Consider the following 19,744-nt stretch of genomic DNA (forward strand, 5'->3'; position numbering starts at 1 on the left):
TATATTAAAAAACAATTTTACATTTTACAACTTTCTACACGCATGCACAAGGTCTCGGCTCTGCAAAGAAAACAAAACAAAACAAAAAAACGAACAAAAAGGGTTTATTCTTCTCAAACTCCAAGGGGGGGGGGGAAAAAACCCTCTCCCCGGTCTACGCATCCCGCATCTCCCTCGCTGGAGTCATTTTGCAACGAAAACCCCGATCCCGTCCCCTCGGCTCGGCTCCCTGCAGCCCRGATGAGGCCGCAGCAGGTGCGGACGGGCCCGGGAGCGGCGGGACCGGACCCGGCTCGTTGAGTTTTGGCGGAGGCTGGAAGACGGGAAGGGACCTTCAAGACACCGGAGACGCTCGCTGGGGGGGACTGGGCACATCGGGGCGCAAAGCGCCCCCGGAAGCGCTGGGGAACCGGGCGGGATTTGCACCCGGAGGGGCGTCGAGCGGAGTCACTCCGGCACCGCAGTGCTGGTGTAAACGAGACTGGAAGCTGGCTCGGAGCGGGAGGCGGCCTGGCGCATGCTGGCAGCCTTTTCCCGGCTCCGGAGAGCGGGATGCCGGGGCAAGCTGGGGCTGCGCGCGGAGGGTCCCGGTCGGAGACGAGCCCGGGGACGGCTGGTGGCAGCCTGGCGAGAGAACACAAGGACACGGAGGGATTACAAAGCCCCAGAAACCTGGAAACAGAGGGTCCTGGAAAAGGGAGGTTTCCCAGGAACCAGGAAAGCCAGGCGAGGGCAAGCGGCGAGCAGAGCGGTGGTACCGACAGGGACGGACCCGCCGGGAGGCACAGGGAGCCTGTTACAGCCACTGGGGATCTTCCTTGTGCTACTGGTCTTTACTGGGGAAGCGCCCGGCTCCTGCGGGGTGGGAGAGGGGGATAACGGGGACGGAAACACGGCGTTGGTGCACCAACAGCCCTCAGCAGCGCGCTGGGATGTGTGTAACCATGGGCAAGAGATCCGGGGGGAAAAGGAGGGGGAAAAAACCAGGATATTGTGCAAATGCAACGGGCAGACAAGGCAGCGGGCGAAGGGGTGCGCAGGGGAGGGAGGCGGCGACGGCGTCCGTCCGGAGGATTTTAGCCCAGGAAGAAAAGCGTTTGGCATCCGACAGCTCGTCAGGAGCATCACTGCAAACCGTCCGGAAAGAGCGTGCAGGAGGCGGCGGATGGGCGAGGGGGGATGGCGAGAGGCCGAACCAAAGCGGGTCCAGCAGGGCAGGATCTGGCCAACCGGGAGCAACCGTACGAGCCCGGGAGACGCAACGGGAGTCGCGACGCCCGGGGCAAAGCGGCGTCCGTCCTCCTCCTCCTCCTCGCCCTCGAGTCCCAACCCTTCGCCAGCTTAGTGCTTGGGTTAAAATAAGATTTCCAAACCGCAGGTCACAGCGACGAGGTTGGGCAGGTCCCATAGGCGAAGCCACCCCGAGCCGCAGAGCGGCACCACCGCGGGCGCCGCGCTCGGCTCCTCCGACGGCACCGCGCGGCCGGACGCCGGGACCGYGAAGAAACGACTCCGTGAGGTATTTGTGAGCTTAACGGAAAACGGGGAAAGGCAAAAGCTTTTGCGTTCGCCTGGCTGAAACCCGACGCGGAGCCTCCGGCCGGGCCCTTCGCCACCTCGCTCCGGCCCCGGCGCCGCYGGGAGCGGAAGCAGAATTCACACAGGCCCCGCGGGAAGGCGGATCCCGCTGGGGAAAAAAAACCAAAAACGGCTAAATGACAAAAACGCTACGAGGACGATGCTCTCGCCAGGTGGGTTAAGTCCACGACACGCACACGCACGGAGACTCGGCGGGGAGGGAGAGGGTCTCGGCAGCGGCCAGCTGCCGCAGGGATGAATTGCGGGATCGCTCGCCCCGGGGGCAATGGGGGGGGGGGGATTTGGGGGGACCCGGGGTCTCTCCACTCCCCATCCCGCGGGGAGCCGCGCTGCCTCCTCGCTCTGCTGACGGGGGACAGGGACGGGGGGCAGCTGCGTCCCCCCCCCTTGGTCCCGGCAATGCAGGAGCCTGCTCCTCCACTGCCTTGTGCTATCGGACGCTGTTTCGGGAGCACCTAATCCCACCAGCCCATCGCGTGTGCTTGCAGGAGCGGTTCGGCTCCGGGAGGGAGAAGGCTGCCGAAGATTAGGGCCCCGAATCGGGCTGCCGGAGGCCGAGGGCACTCCGAGGTGCTCTTCCTTATCTACGCTCGTGCCAGCGCTCCGGAAACGGCTATTTTTCCCCCCGGGAATAAGGTGCTCAACACCGGCCCTCTTCACCTCTCTGCACCTCCATTTCCCCTTTCCCAACTTCTGCGGGAAGCGTTAACGCGGAGCGGGAGGGCTGCGGATAGGGCCGTAAAGGGGCCTGAGCCAGGGAGCATCAACCGAGGGCCTCCGAGAGCCACCGTCTGCAATCGCGCCTCGGCAAGAACCCGCTGTTTCGCTCTGGACTCCGAGAGACGTTTTACGCTGCAAACGGTGGCTCCCGGCACCGCCCGCAGCCACAGCGCGGAAAAGCCCCGGCGCTCAGGAGCGTCAGACGTCGTTTCTCGCGAATCCTGCAACTCATCGCTTCCACCAGCCACGTCAGCATTACGAACGAGGGAGGAAAAGTAGACTTTTGCTTCTACTCAGAGATGACTTTTTACACCATTCTGGCAGCCGGCACGTGTCGGACACCCCCTTTAAGGCCTCTTTACGCTGCGGGAATGGTGCAAAGAACCTCGTGCAAAGAGACACTCGGAGCCAGGGGTGGGAGCGGAGGAACTGGCTCGGGGTGGGCTGCTATTTACAGAAACACAGATCTCCTTAGGGAGCACACGCACAGCAGGGAAAACCGTCACTTAAAAACTTCTTCTTTTTCAAAAAACCAGTCTTTCTCTTGCTTTTGTTAAAAGCTGAGTGYGGAAAGCATCAGTGGAGGCGTGAGGAGGACGTTCGTACAGCCAGGCTGTCGCTGGGAGCATCGTCGGTTCAGTTCCTTCCCCACCCACGGGTCTGTCGGGGAGGTTTTCATAGCAGCCACGGACTGGAGAGGTGTTTGCAAAATACTCCAAAAGTCTCTATTATTAAAAACCAACCCCAGACACTGGGTGACGTTTTAAGGCCAGAGACAGGACAGTTGCCAAGTAGAAAACAGGAAAGCGTAGAAGGTCCTTCAGACCCAACTGCACTTGCGGACGCTGGTGAAGAAAATCTAATGGAGAGTTAGCCCTTGAGTTATGGCACCGAAACACGCGGTCTCCTTCCTGGCCGTGACACTGTCCTTCGCTGGATGCACCTTCTGGGGGATTGCTACAAGGACCTGGGTTTTGGAGGGCACGGGGATGAGGAAGAAGGGACTCAGCCCACCCAAACGCAGGTCAAGCCGAGACAGAGGGCTGGAGAGTGAGCGGTCACAGGCAGGTGACGGGGCCGGACACAGGCACTGCTTCCAGGTGGCTGCCACAGTTCTGCCCTCGAGCGGTGGCCTCCCCGAGCCCCAGCAGAGACAAGGAGGATGAGACGGAGAGGCCCGGTTGCAGCAAGCCCATCCTTGGGAGAGGGTGTCACCCCCAGCCCCTCTCCATCCCTCTTCAGTTCACACGGAGGTCTCCGACTGCAGCCTCATGACGAACTTGTGCGACTTGGGGTCCACAAACTCCTCCGAGAGCTTGAAGAAAGGGATCTTCTTGGTGCTCACCACGAGGCTGAAGTCCTGGCGCTTCAGCACGAAGACCACCCCATCTTTCAGGCCATTCGTCACCGGCTCCTCGCTGACCAGCGTCCACTGCTTGGCCAGCCAGCGGTCCTTGTGATACTGGATGGTCGGCCCGGCACTCAGGTACCTCTCAAGGAACGCCTGAAGGAAGGCAAGGACATGGAAATGTCACCTCAACATGGCTCAGCCTTTTTCCCCCCACCGTCTCAAGCTGCTAAGCAGGYCCCACTGGAAAAAGCATCCCCACGTGCCAGGTCCAGCAGCTGGGAACCAGGTTCCCATCGCTGCATGTCACTCCCTCGCGGTTATACTCGCTTTTCTGGCTGTATGCAGCAACCAAAGAGYCCCCACTCCTGTCCTCCACCTCTCTTACATGGCACTGTGGGCAAAAAAAACCCTAAATCCCCTGTTCTCCGGACCAGCTTGGCCAGCACCCAGGCAAACCTGGCAGCGGGGGACTAGTAAAGGAGAAGAGACCCATCCTGCCCGCCTCCAGCTCCCCTTGCCCCCATGCACCTTGGGCGTCATGTCGTGGGTGATGCAGAACTCGAGGTGCTGCAGGATGCTCTCCATGGTGTGGTAGGGCTGCTGCTTGGTGGTGCGCAAGTACTTCTGCATGGCCCGGGCCATGGAGGCAAAAATCGCCTGGGCTGCCTCCCGCGGGTCCATGATCTCCCGCGGGTTCTTCTGGTCCTCCTCCTGCAGCCGCTTGATGTGGGTGAAGGCCTCTTCCACGGCCACCACGAGCCTGGCGGGAGAAAGGCCGTGGCCTGTGGCTGCAGCAGGGCAGAGCCAAGCCACAGGCAGGAGATCTCCCATCCCCGGGGGCCTCCAGCAGCCGTGGGGCTGGGGGGGGGGAGCTGCTCATCGGCATCCTGCCCCACAGCTCACATGGCAGAGCCTTACGCTCCTACAGACTGCAAGAACCCGGTTTTAACCCCAAATTATTTTGCAGGGAGGTCTGAACTGCCGTGCAACAGCCAGGCTCAGCAAGAGCTGCTGCGAAGAGCAGGGGCCCTGCCAGGTCTCGGCATCCCACCCCCCCAGGACGCCCGGAGCGGCCCCCCTCCCGCCGGCCCTGTACCTGGCGCGCCGTTTCCGCACCCTGCGCTCATGCTCTGCCTCCTCGTAGTAGTACTCGTTATGGCTGTTGTCGCGCCTCCGGGCGGCCGCGGCGATGACGGCCCGCGACTGGCCCGTGGAGTTGTTCGTTGTGTTTTCTGGAGGGAAGCGGAGAGGTTAGAGCGCGGAGGATGGAGCCTGCAGGGCGCCCGACGCTCTTCCCTGCGCCGCCGCGCCGGCCCTGCTCCGCGTCTCCAGCCGCAACCGCGCGCTGCGGATGGGCCCAGAGCCACCGAGGAGCCCGAGGGGGTCAAAACACCGGGATGGGAGGCGGAGGAGAGAAAGAACGAGAGGAGAAGCCAAGGGAACACGAGCTCACCCTCGCCGAGGGAATAGACTTTAAACCCGGACATTTTCTTGGACAGGACGGATTTTGGCAGGTTGAGGAGGGCAGGATTGTAGACTGGGAAATCGTGATAATAATTCTCCAGGATCCACACGGCTGCTCGCTGGATGCTGCGGGGAGACACGGCCGGGCACGGGGGGGGGGACACAAAGAGCAGGTTAGCATCGCGCCGTCGGGAGAGGGGACACGCGCGCGCGGCCGGGACGGGATGCAACAGGAGGGAGGGAGGGACGTCGCTGCGTGGGGTCCGAGCGCCCTGCGGGAGCGGAGCTCTGTCCGGGGCACAGCGAGAGACCCCACTGCAGCAACACCCCCGATGCAGAGCGGGGACAGACCCACACACCTACCTGCTGAGGGGACAGAGGGGACACGCTGGGGACGCTGGCGTCTGCTCCGGGCGGCTAGTGCCGGGCCGTGCAGCAGAGGGCAGCAGCGGGTGTGCATGCACCCATGCACGCGCACAAGCGCAAGCGCACAAGCACAAATGCATGCACGCACGTGAACGCCCGGAGGCACAAGCGCGCACGCGGACACCCGCCGCCTCCCCGGACCCCGCGGGCCGCACCTGAGGTGGCCGACGTTGTAGAAGCGGCTGGCGCCGTCGGTGGAGCGCACGGCCTTGAGCGTGAACTGGGGCTGCAGCTGCCGCAGCTCCAGCAGCACCACGGCCAGGTAGTGCACGAAGAGCAGCGCGTCCACCAGCGACACGGCGTACTGCACGATGCCCTGGTAGTTGCGGTCCCGCGAGTCCAGGATGCGCACGCCGTAGAAGAGCCAGTAGGAGACGACGAGGAGGAAGACGAGCACCATGAGCAACGCCCGGAAGACGAAGACGCGGGGGAAGAAGGCCTTGGGGCGCCGGAAGAAGAGAGCCCAGCTGCCCAGGAGGAGGATGAGGAGTTTGAAGGCCACCGAGATGAAGAGCCCCTCGCAGGGCGTCCCGCAGGGCTCCAGGTCCTCCCGCCACAGCAGCTGGGGCAGGAGCATGAAGGCGAGCGGGGTGAGGAAGGAGAGCAGCGCCAGGGCCCCGGCCAGCGAGACGCCCAGGTGCCGGGAGCAGTCCAGGTGCGCGCTGTCCTCCATGTCCTTGGTGATGCGCGTGATGTCATCGTGCGAGATGCTGTGCTCCGACGTGCCCGTCACCACCGTGGTGGTCTCGCCCCAGTTGTCGTCCTGGGGAGGCAGGGAGGGAAGGACGGGTTAGGAGCGCTGAGGCCGCCCGGCGGGACCGGACGCCCCGCGAGCCGCGCGGTCCCGGAGCCTCACCCACCCCAGCGCGATCCACCGCCACCTCCGGTATCTCCCGTCGCCCAAACCTCTAAGCCCGGCGTGCTGCCTGCTGCCATCACCCCCATTTAGACGGTGGAAACCGTGGCCCGGAGGCAGGCGGCGACTTGGCGGAGACCCCCTAGGAACCCCTCGCTGGAGCCGGGGCAGCGCGCAGCTCCCTGCCGCTCTCCGCCTCTCCGCTCCGCCGCGAACGACACGCCGGCAGCAGCGGCGAGCGAAGCTTTGCAAGTGGAAACCATCCTGTTTCCAGGCAAATCCCCTCATTAGCAGGGCCAGAGCGAACATGCCCAGCTGCGGTCCCAACACACCCTCGCCGCCGCCGCCTCCGCGCGGGCTGGCGCAGCCTCCTCCGGCGCGGAATGAAGTCCCAGGAGCCCGGCGCCCGCACCCAGCCCCGACGCGGACGGGCTTCGTTCCCATGCGCCGGCTCCCTGGGACCGCGCTGGCGGCCRGCGACACCACCCACCACCGAGCCGCTCCCCGGGGTAACGCAGCTCTCCCCGGGGGGGAAACATCACTTTCACGAGCTCTTAAACCTGACTTAATCTGGCTTCTTTCCTCYGGAGAGCAGATGTATCTCCTGCTCAAGTTCTCTCTTGTAAAACCTCCGTGCAAAAGCTTTACCACCTCGACAGACCCCAGCAGCTCCGAGCCRAATCCGGCTCCCTTCCCAAAGGACGCGGCCCATCAGGAGGGCTCGCTCCTTCCCGAATGCACTGGAGTGAGGGACAGGGAGCAGCCGCGGCCCCGGAGCACGGACATTCCCGGCCCTCGGCCGCTTTCCGAGATAACCGCAGAGAGATCCCGCGGGGGCCGGAGGCGGCAGAGCAGCTCCTCTGCCCCTTGTAAYGACCCAGGCCACGGACCGGGACGGCTTTCGGTGAGAAAGCCTCGTTTCGCTGGAACCGAGACACTTTGCAAAACACATCTGTCTGGATTTTCACTAGAGCTAGAGAGGTGCTGAAATGAGTTATTTCGTTTTGTTTCCTTCTGGTGGAGGGAAAACGCGGAGTTTCGGCGGAGGGAGAAGACTCCGCTCTGCGGCCACAGAAAACCCGCTATGACCCAGCCGCATCGTTCGCCTTTGCACCGTTTCACCCCAGCTTTTGCATTCAGTTTYGCAGCACTTTGGGGCTGCTGAAACAAAACATTTTCATCTTATGTGATTCACGGTTCCGAAAGTGGTGTTTTCCCCCCCAAGAATTTCTGCAAAAAAGTTGGTGTTTYCGCTCCAAATTGTAACAACCAGATCCTTCTGCAGCCTGGGGCTTTCCTGAGGGATGGGGGCGGATGAGGGGTCCCGGCGAGGGGACAAAGCGCAGAGGAGCGRGGCCGCGCGCGCGCTGGGGAAGGGAAGACAGAGACCTTTTGTTTCTGCGACTCGACTCGTCGCATGCGGGATGTGGCGTGGGAAAACCACAGGGTTTTTCCCACCACGGCGCCTGGCCCTGTGAGAATTTGCTCCCGGTCCCATATCTCAAGCCCTTCCCGAAGCGGGTAAGCTCTGCCAAAGGGCTACGAGCGTCCRCGGTGGGAACGCTTCATCCTGGCCGCTGCTGGACCGGACGGGCCGAGCCGCGAGCCGTCCGGCTACTGTAAAGCCAGGCGCTGGGCTGCACCGACTTGTTGAAGAGAGACGATTAAAAGAGCTGGAGTTGCCTGCGTGGGTGGCTGGGAGAGGAGCAAAGCTCCGGCAAGGGGACGGGCGAGCTGTCCCCATCCCTGTCCAGCCCCGAAGGGACCTCAGCGCCCATCCARGGGGATCCCAGATGGGGAGTTTTGCCCTGCTGACTCGGAGCCTGGAGCAAAGCCTTGGGGACGGGGCAGCAGATCGCAGTGGCGCAGACCCCGCCGCAGTCCGGAGCTCCGAACCCGCCCGGGGTCGCGGGGCTGGCGCAGCCGGCGGAGGGATGTGGCGCGGGAGCCTCGGCTCCACCAGCCGCGCAAACCTGCTCGTCCGTTTGATCCTCCCAGGAGCCAGGCGGGGGTTATTACGCCTCGGCAGGGCCCAGCCTGCGTCGCCCTGCAGGCGCCGAGCAACCARCGGGAGCCGATCCCAGCGGAGCCCATCCCAAGGGTGTTCTCCACCCCGGGCAGCCGGGCAGGGAGGGGAAGGGCAGCCCGTGCCCACCCCGGCTGCGCGCCCCGGGGCGGCGCGACGGCACGTCCCCTTTTCGTTCGCGCCCCCGCCTCCCGCACGCCCTGCCTCCGGGCGCCGAGGCAGCGCTCCCTCCGAGCCCGGGACCTGTCGGCGAGCCAAGGGCCAGTCCGACCGGCTCAGCCGCTCCCGTGGGGCGAGCGAAGCATGTCGGGAGCCCCCGCGCTCCGCCGGCGGCTCCCACCCTCGGCAGCGTCCCCGGGGTGGGCCACGGCGGGGAGCCGGCGCGGGCTGGGTCCGTGCTGCCGAGCCGGCTCCTTTCACCCGAGTCCTAAACCCAGCGGTAGGTGCTCCAGGTCCCGGCACGTGGGAGCCTGGATTAAAGCAACCCGGAAGCTGCTCTAATTCACGCCGCTGAGCAGGGTCCGGCACGGCGCCGTTCCCGAACGCGAGGCAGGGCCGGAGGGGGAGCCGCTCCGTCCCATCCCATCCCATCCCGTCCCATCCCGGCCCCTCTCACCCGCTCGTCGCCCCGGGTCGACTCGTTGTCCAGCAAGGGCTCGCCCGGGGCTTGGATGGTCACCGACTTGTCCCCGCGGCTCCCGTCCCGGCTTTTCGAGCGGTGCCGATCCCGACGGTCCCTGGAAAGCAGAGGGAGAAGGAGGGTGAGCGCGGCGCACAGGAGGGACCCCCGGGGCCGAGGGGACCCCCCTGCCCCTCACCTGTGCTTGCGGGAGCTGCGGGAGTGCCCGGACTTGTAGGAGTATCCCGAGTACTGCGACTCATTGTCCATGTTGTCGGAGCGCCGGCCCTTGTACCGCTCCACCGCGACGGACTTGGGTCTCCCCGGCCCGGGGACGGCGGCCAAGGCGGCCGCGGCCTCCTTCAGCGCGGGCTTCTTCAGGCCGAGCGGCACCTTCAAGAAGTCGACCGTCGCCTTGAGGGACTCTATTTTGATCGGCTGGCTGGGCTCGTCTCAGGAGAAAACGGTCCGACCGCCTGCGGAGGCAGCCGGGAAAGGGTCAGCGGCGTCGGAAAGCCGGGCCGGGACCCCCCGAAGGGACGGGGCGAGGGCGCAGACCGCCAGCGGCCACCGCAAACGCACCCTCCGGCTCGCGCCTGGGGATGTTCTGGTTTAGCAGCAGGCCTGAGCTGGAGCCGGGACTCCACCTTCCTCTTTTTTCCCCCAATAACGTACGATCAGCTTTTTACTGCACTATTCCAGGTGATTTATGCCTTAATTAATATCATGATTGTTACTTTAATTGCCAAGAGAGTGCCTGGGGTGGGGGCCAACTTAAAAAAAAAAAATAAAAAAATTGCAAATGAGTAATTCAGCGCAGGCAACGTTTCAGGCCCAGTTAGGAGTCTCGGGGCTCCGTCAGAACAAGTTTCCCAGCGCGGAGATGGAATCGCACGTCCCAAAGATCAATGCAACGTTTTCAGCCGCTGCAAAGGAGCGGGATAAAAGGACGTGAGATGAATCCCGCGCGGGAGCGGAGCCCGGGATCTCCACTCAGGCACCCAGCATCGGCTGGGGGATGCAGGATCAGGCCTTCGCTTTGGGTTGTTATTAGCATCTCTTAAGGCAGGAGCCGAGCGGGGAGGTCGGGGCTGCGGCGCTCCCGGGGCACAGGCGAAAAGCCGGCGGGGGAGCTCCGGGGAGCCGCCGCAAGGCGGAGCGGGGCGGCTCCGAGCAGGGGATCCTGACGGATGCGGGGAGAAGCCCCCAGCAGCAGCCAGGGCCTGGTCCGCCAGCCGCAAGGCTGGGAAGCCTGGCTTTGACGAGCCGGGAGATAACATCGCCCTGCGCACTGACTCACCGCTGCCGCATCGCATTCGCCGGCCCCAAACTCCAGCAACAGTGATTTGCAGGCGCGTGTATATATATATCTATATTTACATATATATGTATACACACACACACACAGAGATATATATATATATATAGACATGCATATGATGCCCACCTACACCTAGCCATTGGGTCCTATCTCTACTGCTTTGGGAAAATAACCCACCACTTGCATCGCACCCAAGCGGCAGAAGGCTCCGGGTGCCCAGGTGAAGCCTCGGCTCTCCCGTCCCCGGCGCGATCGCAGCCCACCCGGCAAGGCGGCCGCGGAGGGACTGCGGCGCCCTGGGTTTCCTCTCCCGGGCCTCTYGGCGACCCTGCTCCCATCCATCCCGGCAGCATCCAGGCTCTCAGCCGGCTTCGATGCAACGTGGCCAGTTACCACGTCTCCGTGCCGGGGCGGCACCTCGCTTCAGCGAGGCCCTCGGCCGGAGCAGCCCATCATCCCACCCTGCCCCACCGCATCCTCGGGCTCRGCATTCCCGACGGAGGCCGGGAGACGCTGCCCGCCGCCCGCCCTGCCGAGAAGCGAAGCAGGGGCCGCGGTGGCTAAAGGCGCTTAGCCGAGGACCGGGAGGCCGAGCGCAGCCAGCCCGGAGCCGCGGCGGCAGTCGCCACGGGACCCGCTCGACCGGGGGGGACGAGTGATGTCCGAGGGCAGAAAACACGCGGGGACGCCCCAAAGCAGAGCCGACGGGGCCGGGCTTACAGTCCTCCTGCTAAAGGACCCCGAGGCAGGAATCGGGACCCCAAATCCCTGGGAAGCGGAGGAGGACGGAGCTCAGCTCGTCCGGGTTTGCGTCTGCCGGCTCCGGGAGGGAAGGTGCCCGGACGGAGAGGGGAGGCGGCAGGGCCGTCGCGGGGGCTGCCCGGCCCCGAGGGCTGCTGCAGCCCCCTCGCCCCCTTCTCGGCTCCCTGCCCRTGCCCCGAGGGGGCCGTGCGGGGATTTGGGGACCCCCGGTGCTCCGAACCCCGCTGCGCGCCGGGGGCCAAACCAGCTGTGTTTGGGGCTGGGCCGGGGCCGAGTTACCACGGAAATGCCATTTCGGCCAAATAAAACCCAAACGTCTTTTGGCCTCTTTTCCGCGGCCCCGGCGAGGGGGAGACGGGGTCGAGGCGGGGAAAGGGGGGGATCCTTTTGTCCCCRACGCTGGATCCGCGCACATTTATCACTATGGAGACAAAAGCCCCCCCACGCCGGTTGTCTAGGAGATGGCACCGGCGCCGGGAGCTCGCATCCCGGCGTCCCGCGCGAGCGAGCGATGGGGGAAGGGGCCGGAGCCCGGCAGAAGGAGAAAGGACCCCCCTTCCCACACCCCTGCCCCTCCTGCCAGCCCCCCCTTTTCTCCGCTTTGTTTGCGGGGAAGGATCAGGTTTCTGCCGGGAACAATACGGCCGCGCCGCCCGTCCCCTTCCCTCCCCTTCTTCCCTTCCCTTCCCTTCTGCACGGGGGGCCGGGGCTGTGCTTTTCCCAGTCCTATTCATTAGCGCCATTAGGAGATTTACACCCGGGGTTGCGCTCCCGCTGCTCGCTTCCCGACGGCCGGGCGAGGGGCGAGCGGCGGCACGGAGACGCGCTGCTGGCCCGGGAGCCCGGCGCGGGGCCCGTTCCCACGCGGGGAACTCACCGCGGGGACGGAGACGGAGACGGGCGCTGTCCCCCGGGGCGATCAGTCACCGAGGCGCTCGGGGCATCCTGAGCCTGCGGAGGGGACGGCACGCGGCTCGCGGGCGCTCCGGCACCCGGTGCGGCTCCGCATCGGCGGCGGCTCACGCGCCGGGACGCTGCTCCAGGGCTCCGCGGGGTGGCTGGGGGGGAAAACCAAGAAAAGAGAAGTAAATCAGGGTGGGAGGTCCCCAAGGAGCGGGACGTCTCCGCCGTAGCCGGCACGGCCCCGGCGCCCGGGAGGACAACGCTGCAGGGAGCTCATGCTTCTCGCGTGCTTTGGGTGCTCTCTGCGACCTGGGATGGAGCCACCATTGCTCCCCTCCCCGCCTCATCGCTTTAAGGCTAAAAACACCCAATCCCGTCCCCTTTAAAATGTCTCAAAATACGACTCGGAGCGAAGCCAATGTCATCCCCCCACTTGCTGGCCCCTCCTGGCRACTCCTCAGCCCTCCAGGCGCACGGAGGAGGATGCCGAGAGCTTCCCACCGCGGTGGAGACGGTGGCCTGCGGGCTGGCAGAGCACACGGACGCTCCCCGGGCCGCTCCGGAGTGGAGGCGAGAGTGGGGACTGGGGCAAAGAGCCCTTCAGATCGGCACGGCTTTCGGAAAGTGCTTTATGCCCAGACCTGAACCGGCAGGATGCCTCCTGCATCCCACTGCCACCCTTCCTGTCCCATCCGACCRGCAACGCCCCGTGCCTGAAAGCTGCTTTACGGGCCAAAATCAGGAAAACATTTTCCAAAGCATCTCAGTGATCCAAGGGACTGAATCCCTCCAAAGCCCAAGGACCATACACTCCTCAGCCACCAATATCCCTCTCAAGAGCCGCACTTGAAGCYCTTCCTCGAGTTACGTGGTCCCGGCGGTGGCCCAGGCCGGGGTTGCAGAGGTGTCCGACCGCGAGCAGAGCCCCGGCGCTGCTCAGCTCCCAGACAAAGGCAAAGCCGGACCCGGTGCAAGAGCTGGGACATGAAGACAGATCCGTTCAGATGGAAAACAAAGCACACGTTTCTAACAGGAGCGGGAAATCAGCTATGGGAAYGGCTTCCATAAGGACACAGCAGGTCCAGGCCATTCAATTGCAACCCGACGTATTTCTAGGACAGGTTTTGGAGCAAGCAGAGGTTACGGGCTCTCATGGCAGAGGGTTTAAAGGCTTTTACTCAGGTCAGAGCAGCAGATCAGAATGGTTTGTCCTGGCTGCGATCTATGGATAAGCCATGGGCAACCTCGGCATCAGGCCCAGGGCTCGGCTCCAGGCCCGGCACCAGCGGACAAGGATCATCCCCTTTGCCGGGAGTCACCCTTTCACCCAGCTCGGCCCTGCACAAAAGCAGCTCAACTTTCTCAGGCAAGCGGACCAAGGGCAGCCGCTTGCGTTGGGGGGGGGGGGGTGGAAGATAATACCCAAATCATCAGTTTTGCAAGGTCAATTTGTAAATAAAGCAGCCAGCTGTCAAGTTCCTGGAGGTGGGAACTGCTCCTTCTCCTGCATCTGCCCCAATCCCGGCCCCTTTCCCACCCCAAGCCCCCGGCTCCACCGACGCACCAGCTTTCGCGAGGGCGCAGCGCCGAGCTGAGCACCGGCGGGCAGAGCAGCGCCGGGGCTGGCGAGGCGACCGGCTGGACCACGGGCCCAGGAGGCTTTTCCAGCTTTTCTTGGCAATTTGCAAATTCCCCCAAAGGAGGCGGGGGCAGCTGCTTTATTCCTTCGCTTTGCTCAAAGTACAAAGAAGTACGGCATTTCTCACGGCTGCTGGAGGAGCAACGGGCTTGGCAGTACTGTCAGGGAAGAAAGGTGTGTATAAATATATATATATACACACACAAGTTTGCCTAGCAGAATGAGGAAAGCCAGTTGAGCAGCACAAGGGCTCAGGTGGAGGATCTAGCAAGAGATGCTTCATTTCCAGGAGAAGAGACTTTGCGTTACTCGGCATCTTCAAGCCAGCAGAGAAAAGAGAGCAACCGCCAAGGGCTGGGAGCAAATGCCAGACACATGCAAATGAGGAAAAAACCCTCACATTTTTAATAGCCAGGTGATTAACCATTAGAACAAACTCCCCAGGGGAGGAGAGGATTTGCCATCTCTTGACATCTTCAAGTCCAGACTGGATGGCTTTTGGGGATGATACTAATGCACATTACGGGGTTCAAAGCAGAGAGAACCTCACTGGGGCTCCTGCGCCCACATCACGCAGGCGGTCAGAAAAGATGCCGCCACTTTCTCTCCCAGCCTTTGAATCTCGGAGTCTCAAACGTTAACCGGTTTGTATTAAAATGCTCAAAAAAGATCCAAGCGTTTCCATACAAGAAAGCTTGCAATTTTCCCTGGAGCTGTTCRAACTAAGCAAGAAGGAAATCCACTCCTCCGCTCAGCCGGCGAGACGCTGCAGCGCACTCCTTGGACGGGGCCGTGCRAGGCTATATCGTATCGTATCGTACCGGCTTCCTCCCGCCCCGCTTTGGCACCGAAATTGTTTGTGCGCTTGCAGGAGCCAGGCAGGACGCTTGCTGGAGAATCCCCCTGCTCCGAGAAGGGGGCAGACCTCACCGAGAGAGGGAAAGCTCGGCAGCCAAACCAGACCTCCTTCTCGTCCCTGCTGAAGATGGTTTGAACCAAAGCGGCGGCCTTTGCACCGGAGCAGATCGGAGAGCGTCCCCCTGCTCCAGCGCAAGAGCTCGCCCAGAGCAACTACGACCCAGCGGCCATAAGTCATTGCGCTGCTCCAGCTGTTTCCCAAATGACTGCACGACCGTGCCTCGACATTAGCCGGAAAAGCAGCGTTACCAGCTGGTAAGGCTTTGGAAACGCCACGGCATCCTGCGGGCTGCCACGCCGGTGCTGGAGCCAGGGCTGCTCTCCCGGAAAGGAAGGAGGCCGATTTAATCGGGCGCCTTACAGGTAGCGCGTGCAGCTGCATCGCGCCCCGGCGCTGAGGCGGCGCCTGTGATTTATGCCACTGGTGCTCTTTTTAGAGCATCTGCAAATCTAAATCAATTAAATAAATATCAGGGTTAGGATCACGACGCTCTAATGTGGTTATAAACGGGGTGTGAACACGGCCCTTTGCACGCCAGCGACAGCTCTCTTCCCACTGGGGGAGCCGAGCAGGAACAGCAGCGGCAGGAAACATTAGCGCGGACGCACTTGGGCAAGGCCTTTTGTGCGAGACCTAAAAAGCATCGCAGGGACGGGGAAACCGAGGCACGGAGCGGGCCGGTCATGCCAGGCACTGCACAGTGAGGATGATCCCGGGGTCCTGCATTTTGGGCACGCTCATCCTCCCAGCACGCCCGGGAGGTCTGGAAGCAAACCTCAGCCCGTGATGCAGATGGGGAAACCGAGGCACGCCGCAAACCGAGCCCGGAGCATCCCTCCGGGACGGGGTCAGCGCGGCGCAGCCCGTCTGCTCCCAGAGAGCCTCTGAAACAGCCCTGGCTCCCCCTCGGCCTTTCCCCTGCCCTGGGAACGGGAGGCGCTTCCCGGCCCCGCTGTGCCGGGCGCGTTTGCTTGCTCGGCTGCACAAGCACGCCTTGCTGCCTTCGTACAATAGGCGCCTTCCCCGGGCGGCCGCGCCGCCTCGCTCCCCCGCCGAGCCGGGCCGGGCCGGGCATCCCGCCGGAGCCACAGGGCCGAGCATCCGGGGTGGGAATGCAGTGTGCACAGTGCCCTGGTCGCATCCCCGGAGGAGGCCGCCGGCCCCGCCAGCGCGGGGAGTCGGGYGCCCACCGCTCAGCGGCCACGGCGCTATTAAAAGCCCATCCGYGAGGCGGAGGGACTCCAGCCCTCTCCAGGGAAGAGCTGCGGGGAGGCGCCGGCAAAGCCGCTTCCCCCTCGCTGCGGAGGAGCCGCATCACCCGCCACCAGCCCCGCGTCATCTGCCAAGGAGCTGGAAAGAGGCCACCAAGGAAATTCGCTGAACTCCCCTTGTTTGCACACTCCCTCCAGAAGCGCAAACACAAACAGTTTTCCCTCCCCGCCCCCTGGGCCGCATCCAGCCCGGCGTCTCCTCCCGGCGCGCCGAGCTCCTCGTGCCTCGCAGGAGCGTCACGCGCCGCCAGGGCGAGGACGGGGACAGCTCTGCTCCCGTTGGCGGCGAAGCCTCCTGAGATGGGCTTTGAGAGCCACCAGCCCCAGCCCGCGCCGAGACGCCGCACGCTTTACCCGAGGTTTAAGGGAAACGGATCCAGCACCGGCACCGTACTGCTCCGGAGTTGCCACTGCTGCAATCCCAGGGAGGAGAAGGCGAGCTGCCACGCTGGAGATCCCTGGTGCATTAGCCCAGGGGCTGGCGGCAGCAGCCAGACCAGACGCTCCGGAGGGACGCGTAAAAGCCCCCTGGGAAGCCCGAGGGGGTTAATCCAGCTCCCCCATGAGGTCTCATTCTGACCTCAAATTGCTCAGCGTTAGCTCAGATGCAGACGGCTTAATATCCCTTCCAAACTGTCAGCTTTAATTACGGTCGCTCGGGATCGTTACAATATCCACGGGAACGTCCAGTCCCCTTGCGGGTCCTGCTGGACGCTCGGTCCCCACCAGTCTCCTCCGGCGAGGAGTCCCACGGCTCAACCGTGCAACCGCGCGAGAAAAACCATCCTTCCACCCAGCATTTAAATCTCGCTTTGTGTCTGGCGTTACAGGAGCCAAAGAAGTTGCAGCTGCCTGGGGCRGCAGGGATGCACTAGCTGCCTTTGCACAGGTAAAAAGGATTGCGCCAGATCTGGAACCAGAGGGGGGGGAAAAAAAATTGTGCAGAAAACATGAATTTGCATGAGAACAGCTCAATGCGAAGAGAAAGCTATTTTGCATTGCAAAACGTGACAGCGCCAAGGGATCCTAACTGCAGAGCTACACCCCAGCTGCTCGTCAGGAGACTCCCACCAGCCCCGGGCCGCTTCCCTGCTCTTTTTCTCCCTTTGCTTCCCGAATCCCAGAGCCCTGGGAGGCAGCTCAGCTCACYAGCCCCTTGCAAAAGCGCTGCCTCAGACTGGGAAGCGGGGCACTAAGTGACAAGCCTAAGGTCACGCAGGGGCGCGGTGGCAGAGGAGCAGCCAAGCCCTGAGCCGCTTCCCTCGCCTTCAAGGTCAGCGGCTCCCAACATCCCTGCTCGGGGGTTTTGGGTTGGATTGCAACAGATTCAGCTGCCCTGAGCTCTCCCACCGAGCGTGTTCGTAAGGCGAGGAGGGCAGCTACGGGGCGGCGCGCAGCCCGGCCCCTCTCGCCGGCGAGGCAGCAAGCGCCCTCCGAGGACGGGGGGCACAAGAGGAAAGTCCCGTTTGCAGTTTCCTCCTTTGCAGCTTGCCCGGCAAGAAAGCATCCACTGGGTCCGAGCGCTCGCTGCCTGCTCATCCCTGGCGTTTGCACGGACACGGAAGCACCCGGGCAAGGGCAGCAAAGCCCTCGTTTCGCACACAGACTCCGTGGCTTCTCCGAGGCCCTTTCCCAAGCGTCCCTGTCAGACAATAAAGCCGTAGAGCATCTGCCAGCTGCACCAGCCCTTGGAAAACAGAACCAAGGTCTAAAATTTAGCTCAGGCGGAAGAGCTAGGGCCCGGCTGAACGAGCGCCAGGCCGGCGAGATGGACTCGCTGCCTTCCCAAGTCCCTCCGGCCCTATTGTCTGCGATCTGATAAAAACAAGAAGCCACGTTTTTATCACTCAAACGGCTGCAGCGCGCCCAGAGCAGCGGGCAAACGTTAGGCAAGTCGCACCAGAACCCCCCGCCCCGGGGCGCCCTCCCCTCTCCCCCTTCCACCAGGCAAAACCCCGGGACGAAGGAGCTTCCCTGGCGGAGGCTCCCTCCACCCTGCCCAGCCGGGACGCGCAGCCGGCAGCCCGGCTCCTCCAGGGCCCGGAGCGCCGAGCGAGCCCCTGCCTCGCGCCAGGGACGCGCGCTGCATCCGGACGACACCGCGAGCGGCCGAACCGCCTTCGCCCGGCGTTTTGATCATCCTTGCAGCGCATTAGCAATATCCCAGGAAAGCTCCCCGGTCCCAGCTTGCACGGGAGCCCGGCTGGAAAGTGAGTTCACCCCCAAATGCCGGGTCGGACGCCAGGTTTTTTCGGGAAAGCGCTCGGCGCAGGACGCGAAGCAGAGCTCTGGCTGCAGCCGGGCCCTTCCCGCTGCCGGGACCGTCGCCGCCTTTCCCGCGCTCTGCAGAAAGGTAAAAGGCCACAGGGCCGTGGCGACCCGCAAGCCAACAACGGAGGCGACAGGCACCCCACGGCCTGACAACTAGGCGAGGAGCCATCGCCGGCTCAAATAAAGTCATCTGCTAATTAAATCAGCTGGTCCAATGCTGAGCTCCCCCCCCAAAACAAAGCCAGCGTAAATACACAGGAGAAGCCCAGGGCATGGAGAGCTCATCCGACTCAGGCTGCCGCAGAGCCCTGCTCGGCCCCAGCACAATCCCGAATTGCTGTGATTAAGCAACAGCCACCCCCAGAGGCTCCACGAAGATAATATTTAATTCTTTTCTCTTTTTTTTTTTTTAAACCTCCGCCTCAGTTATTGCACCAAGGCCTGCAGGGGGAACGGGCTCCCGTACACCCTCTCCCAAGGGAAAGGGGCTGCTCGCCCCAGGCAGGGCACCGGGGCCCAGGCYTGCGCTCCCGCTGGGATAAACCCCAGGGAACTCCCCGCTAGCTCAGGGCGCTGCGCCGTGACAGCGCCAAGACGAACCGGATCAGAATCCGGCCCGGTATCTTCCAGAAGCAGGTGAGCGTGCCGGCAGCGAGAGGCGCAGCGGGTAGCCCCTGCCGCACAGGTACCGCGGCACCGGCGGCGGCACCGGCCCTTTCCGCCTCCCCATCCCTGTCCCGGGGCGGGGGAGCGAGCGGGGTGGAAACCCGGTGGGCAGCCCAAGGCCGGGAGAGCCCGGCCTCCGCCGGCAGCCCCCCGCGATCTGCGGGCACAAGCCGGGCAGCGGGAGGAGGGAGGAAGCTCTGTGCTTTCGCCCATGGGAATCTCCCCCCTGCTCCGAGCAATTCCCTTCGCCCGTGCTGGGCACAAAGGGCTTGCGCCCAGGGGAGGCCGAGGGGATGGTGACCGCTGCGGGGCGGCCAGGTCAGTAAAAGCCGGCGTAAACCCGCTCCCTCCGGAGCGGGAAAGCGATGGGCACCGATGGGCACCGGGGCCAGGCTGCAAGCAGCTGGGGGGCACCGGCCCAGCGCGTCYCGCTGCAAGGAGCCTTCCCCGGGCCAGCAAAGCCACGCAAGGAGGGAGGCAGCCAGCGCACCCAGAGCGGGGCCCGTCTCCCCGTGCGTCCCCCCAGGGCCCCTGCGCGGGGGCTGCCACCCCGTCCCCGGGGCACCGCCGGGCCCCTGCAGCCGCGCCACCCCGGCCGGGGCTCCGGGGCGCAGGGAGCCCCGCTCCCGCATCCCGCCGGCCTTGCTCGGGCGCGGGGGGAGCCGAGCAGCGCCGCCGTCCCCTGCCCCTGCCCGGCCGCCGCTCCCCGCCTGGCCGCCGTCCCAGGAAAGTCCCCGGCTTCCCAGGCCCTTTCCTGCCGGGACGCGCCGCGCCGCCCCGGCCCCGCCGCACTCACCATCGCCGCCGCCGCCTCTCCGCGCCGCCGCTCCGCGTTTGCACCTTTGTGCGCGGCCCCCCCCGCCCGTCCGCCCCGCACCGAGCGGCACGAAATCCCGGGGGCCGGCGAGGAGGAGGAGGAGGAGGAGGAGGA

At 64.1% G+C, this 19,744-nt stretch overlaps 1 protein-coding gene across 1 annotated transcript; it reads right to left on the bottom strand.

Annotated features, from left to right (window-relative positions):
• Nucleotides 1–3,401: 3,401 nt before the first annotated feature.
• VANGL2 (VANGL planar cell polarity protein 2) lies at nt 3,402–12,105 on the bottom strand. The gene is made up of 8 exons (XM_026073844.1): nt 12,022–12,105; nt 9,261–9,537; nt 9,059–9,179; nt 5,716–6,323; nt 5,124–5,260; nt 4,767–4,902; nt 4,199–4,430; nt 3,402–3,823 (listed from the first exon to the last, which is right to left on the bottom strand). Exons 2-8 carry the CDS (start codon nt 9,329–9,331, stop codon nt 3,563–3,565), a joined length of 1,566 nt encoding a protein of 521 aa, XP_025929629.1. The 5' UTR covers nt 9,332–9,537; nt 12,022–12,105; the 3' UTR covers nt 3,402–3,562.
• Nucleotides 12,106–19,744: the final 7,639 nt, after the last annotated feature.

Source organism: Apteryx rowi, unplaced genomic scaffold, assembly GCF_003343035.1.
Source record: "Apteryx rowi isolate R43461 unplaced genomic scaffold, aptRow1 scaffold_379, whole genome shotgun sequence".
NCBI lineage: Eukaryota > Metazoa > Chordata > Aves > Apterygiformes > Apterygidae > Apteryx > Apteryx rowi.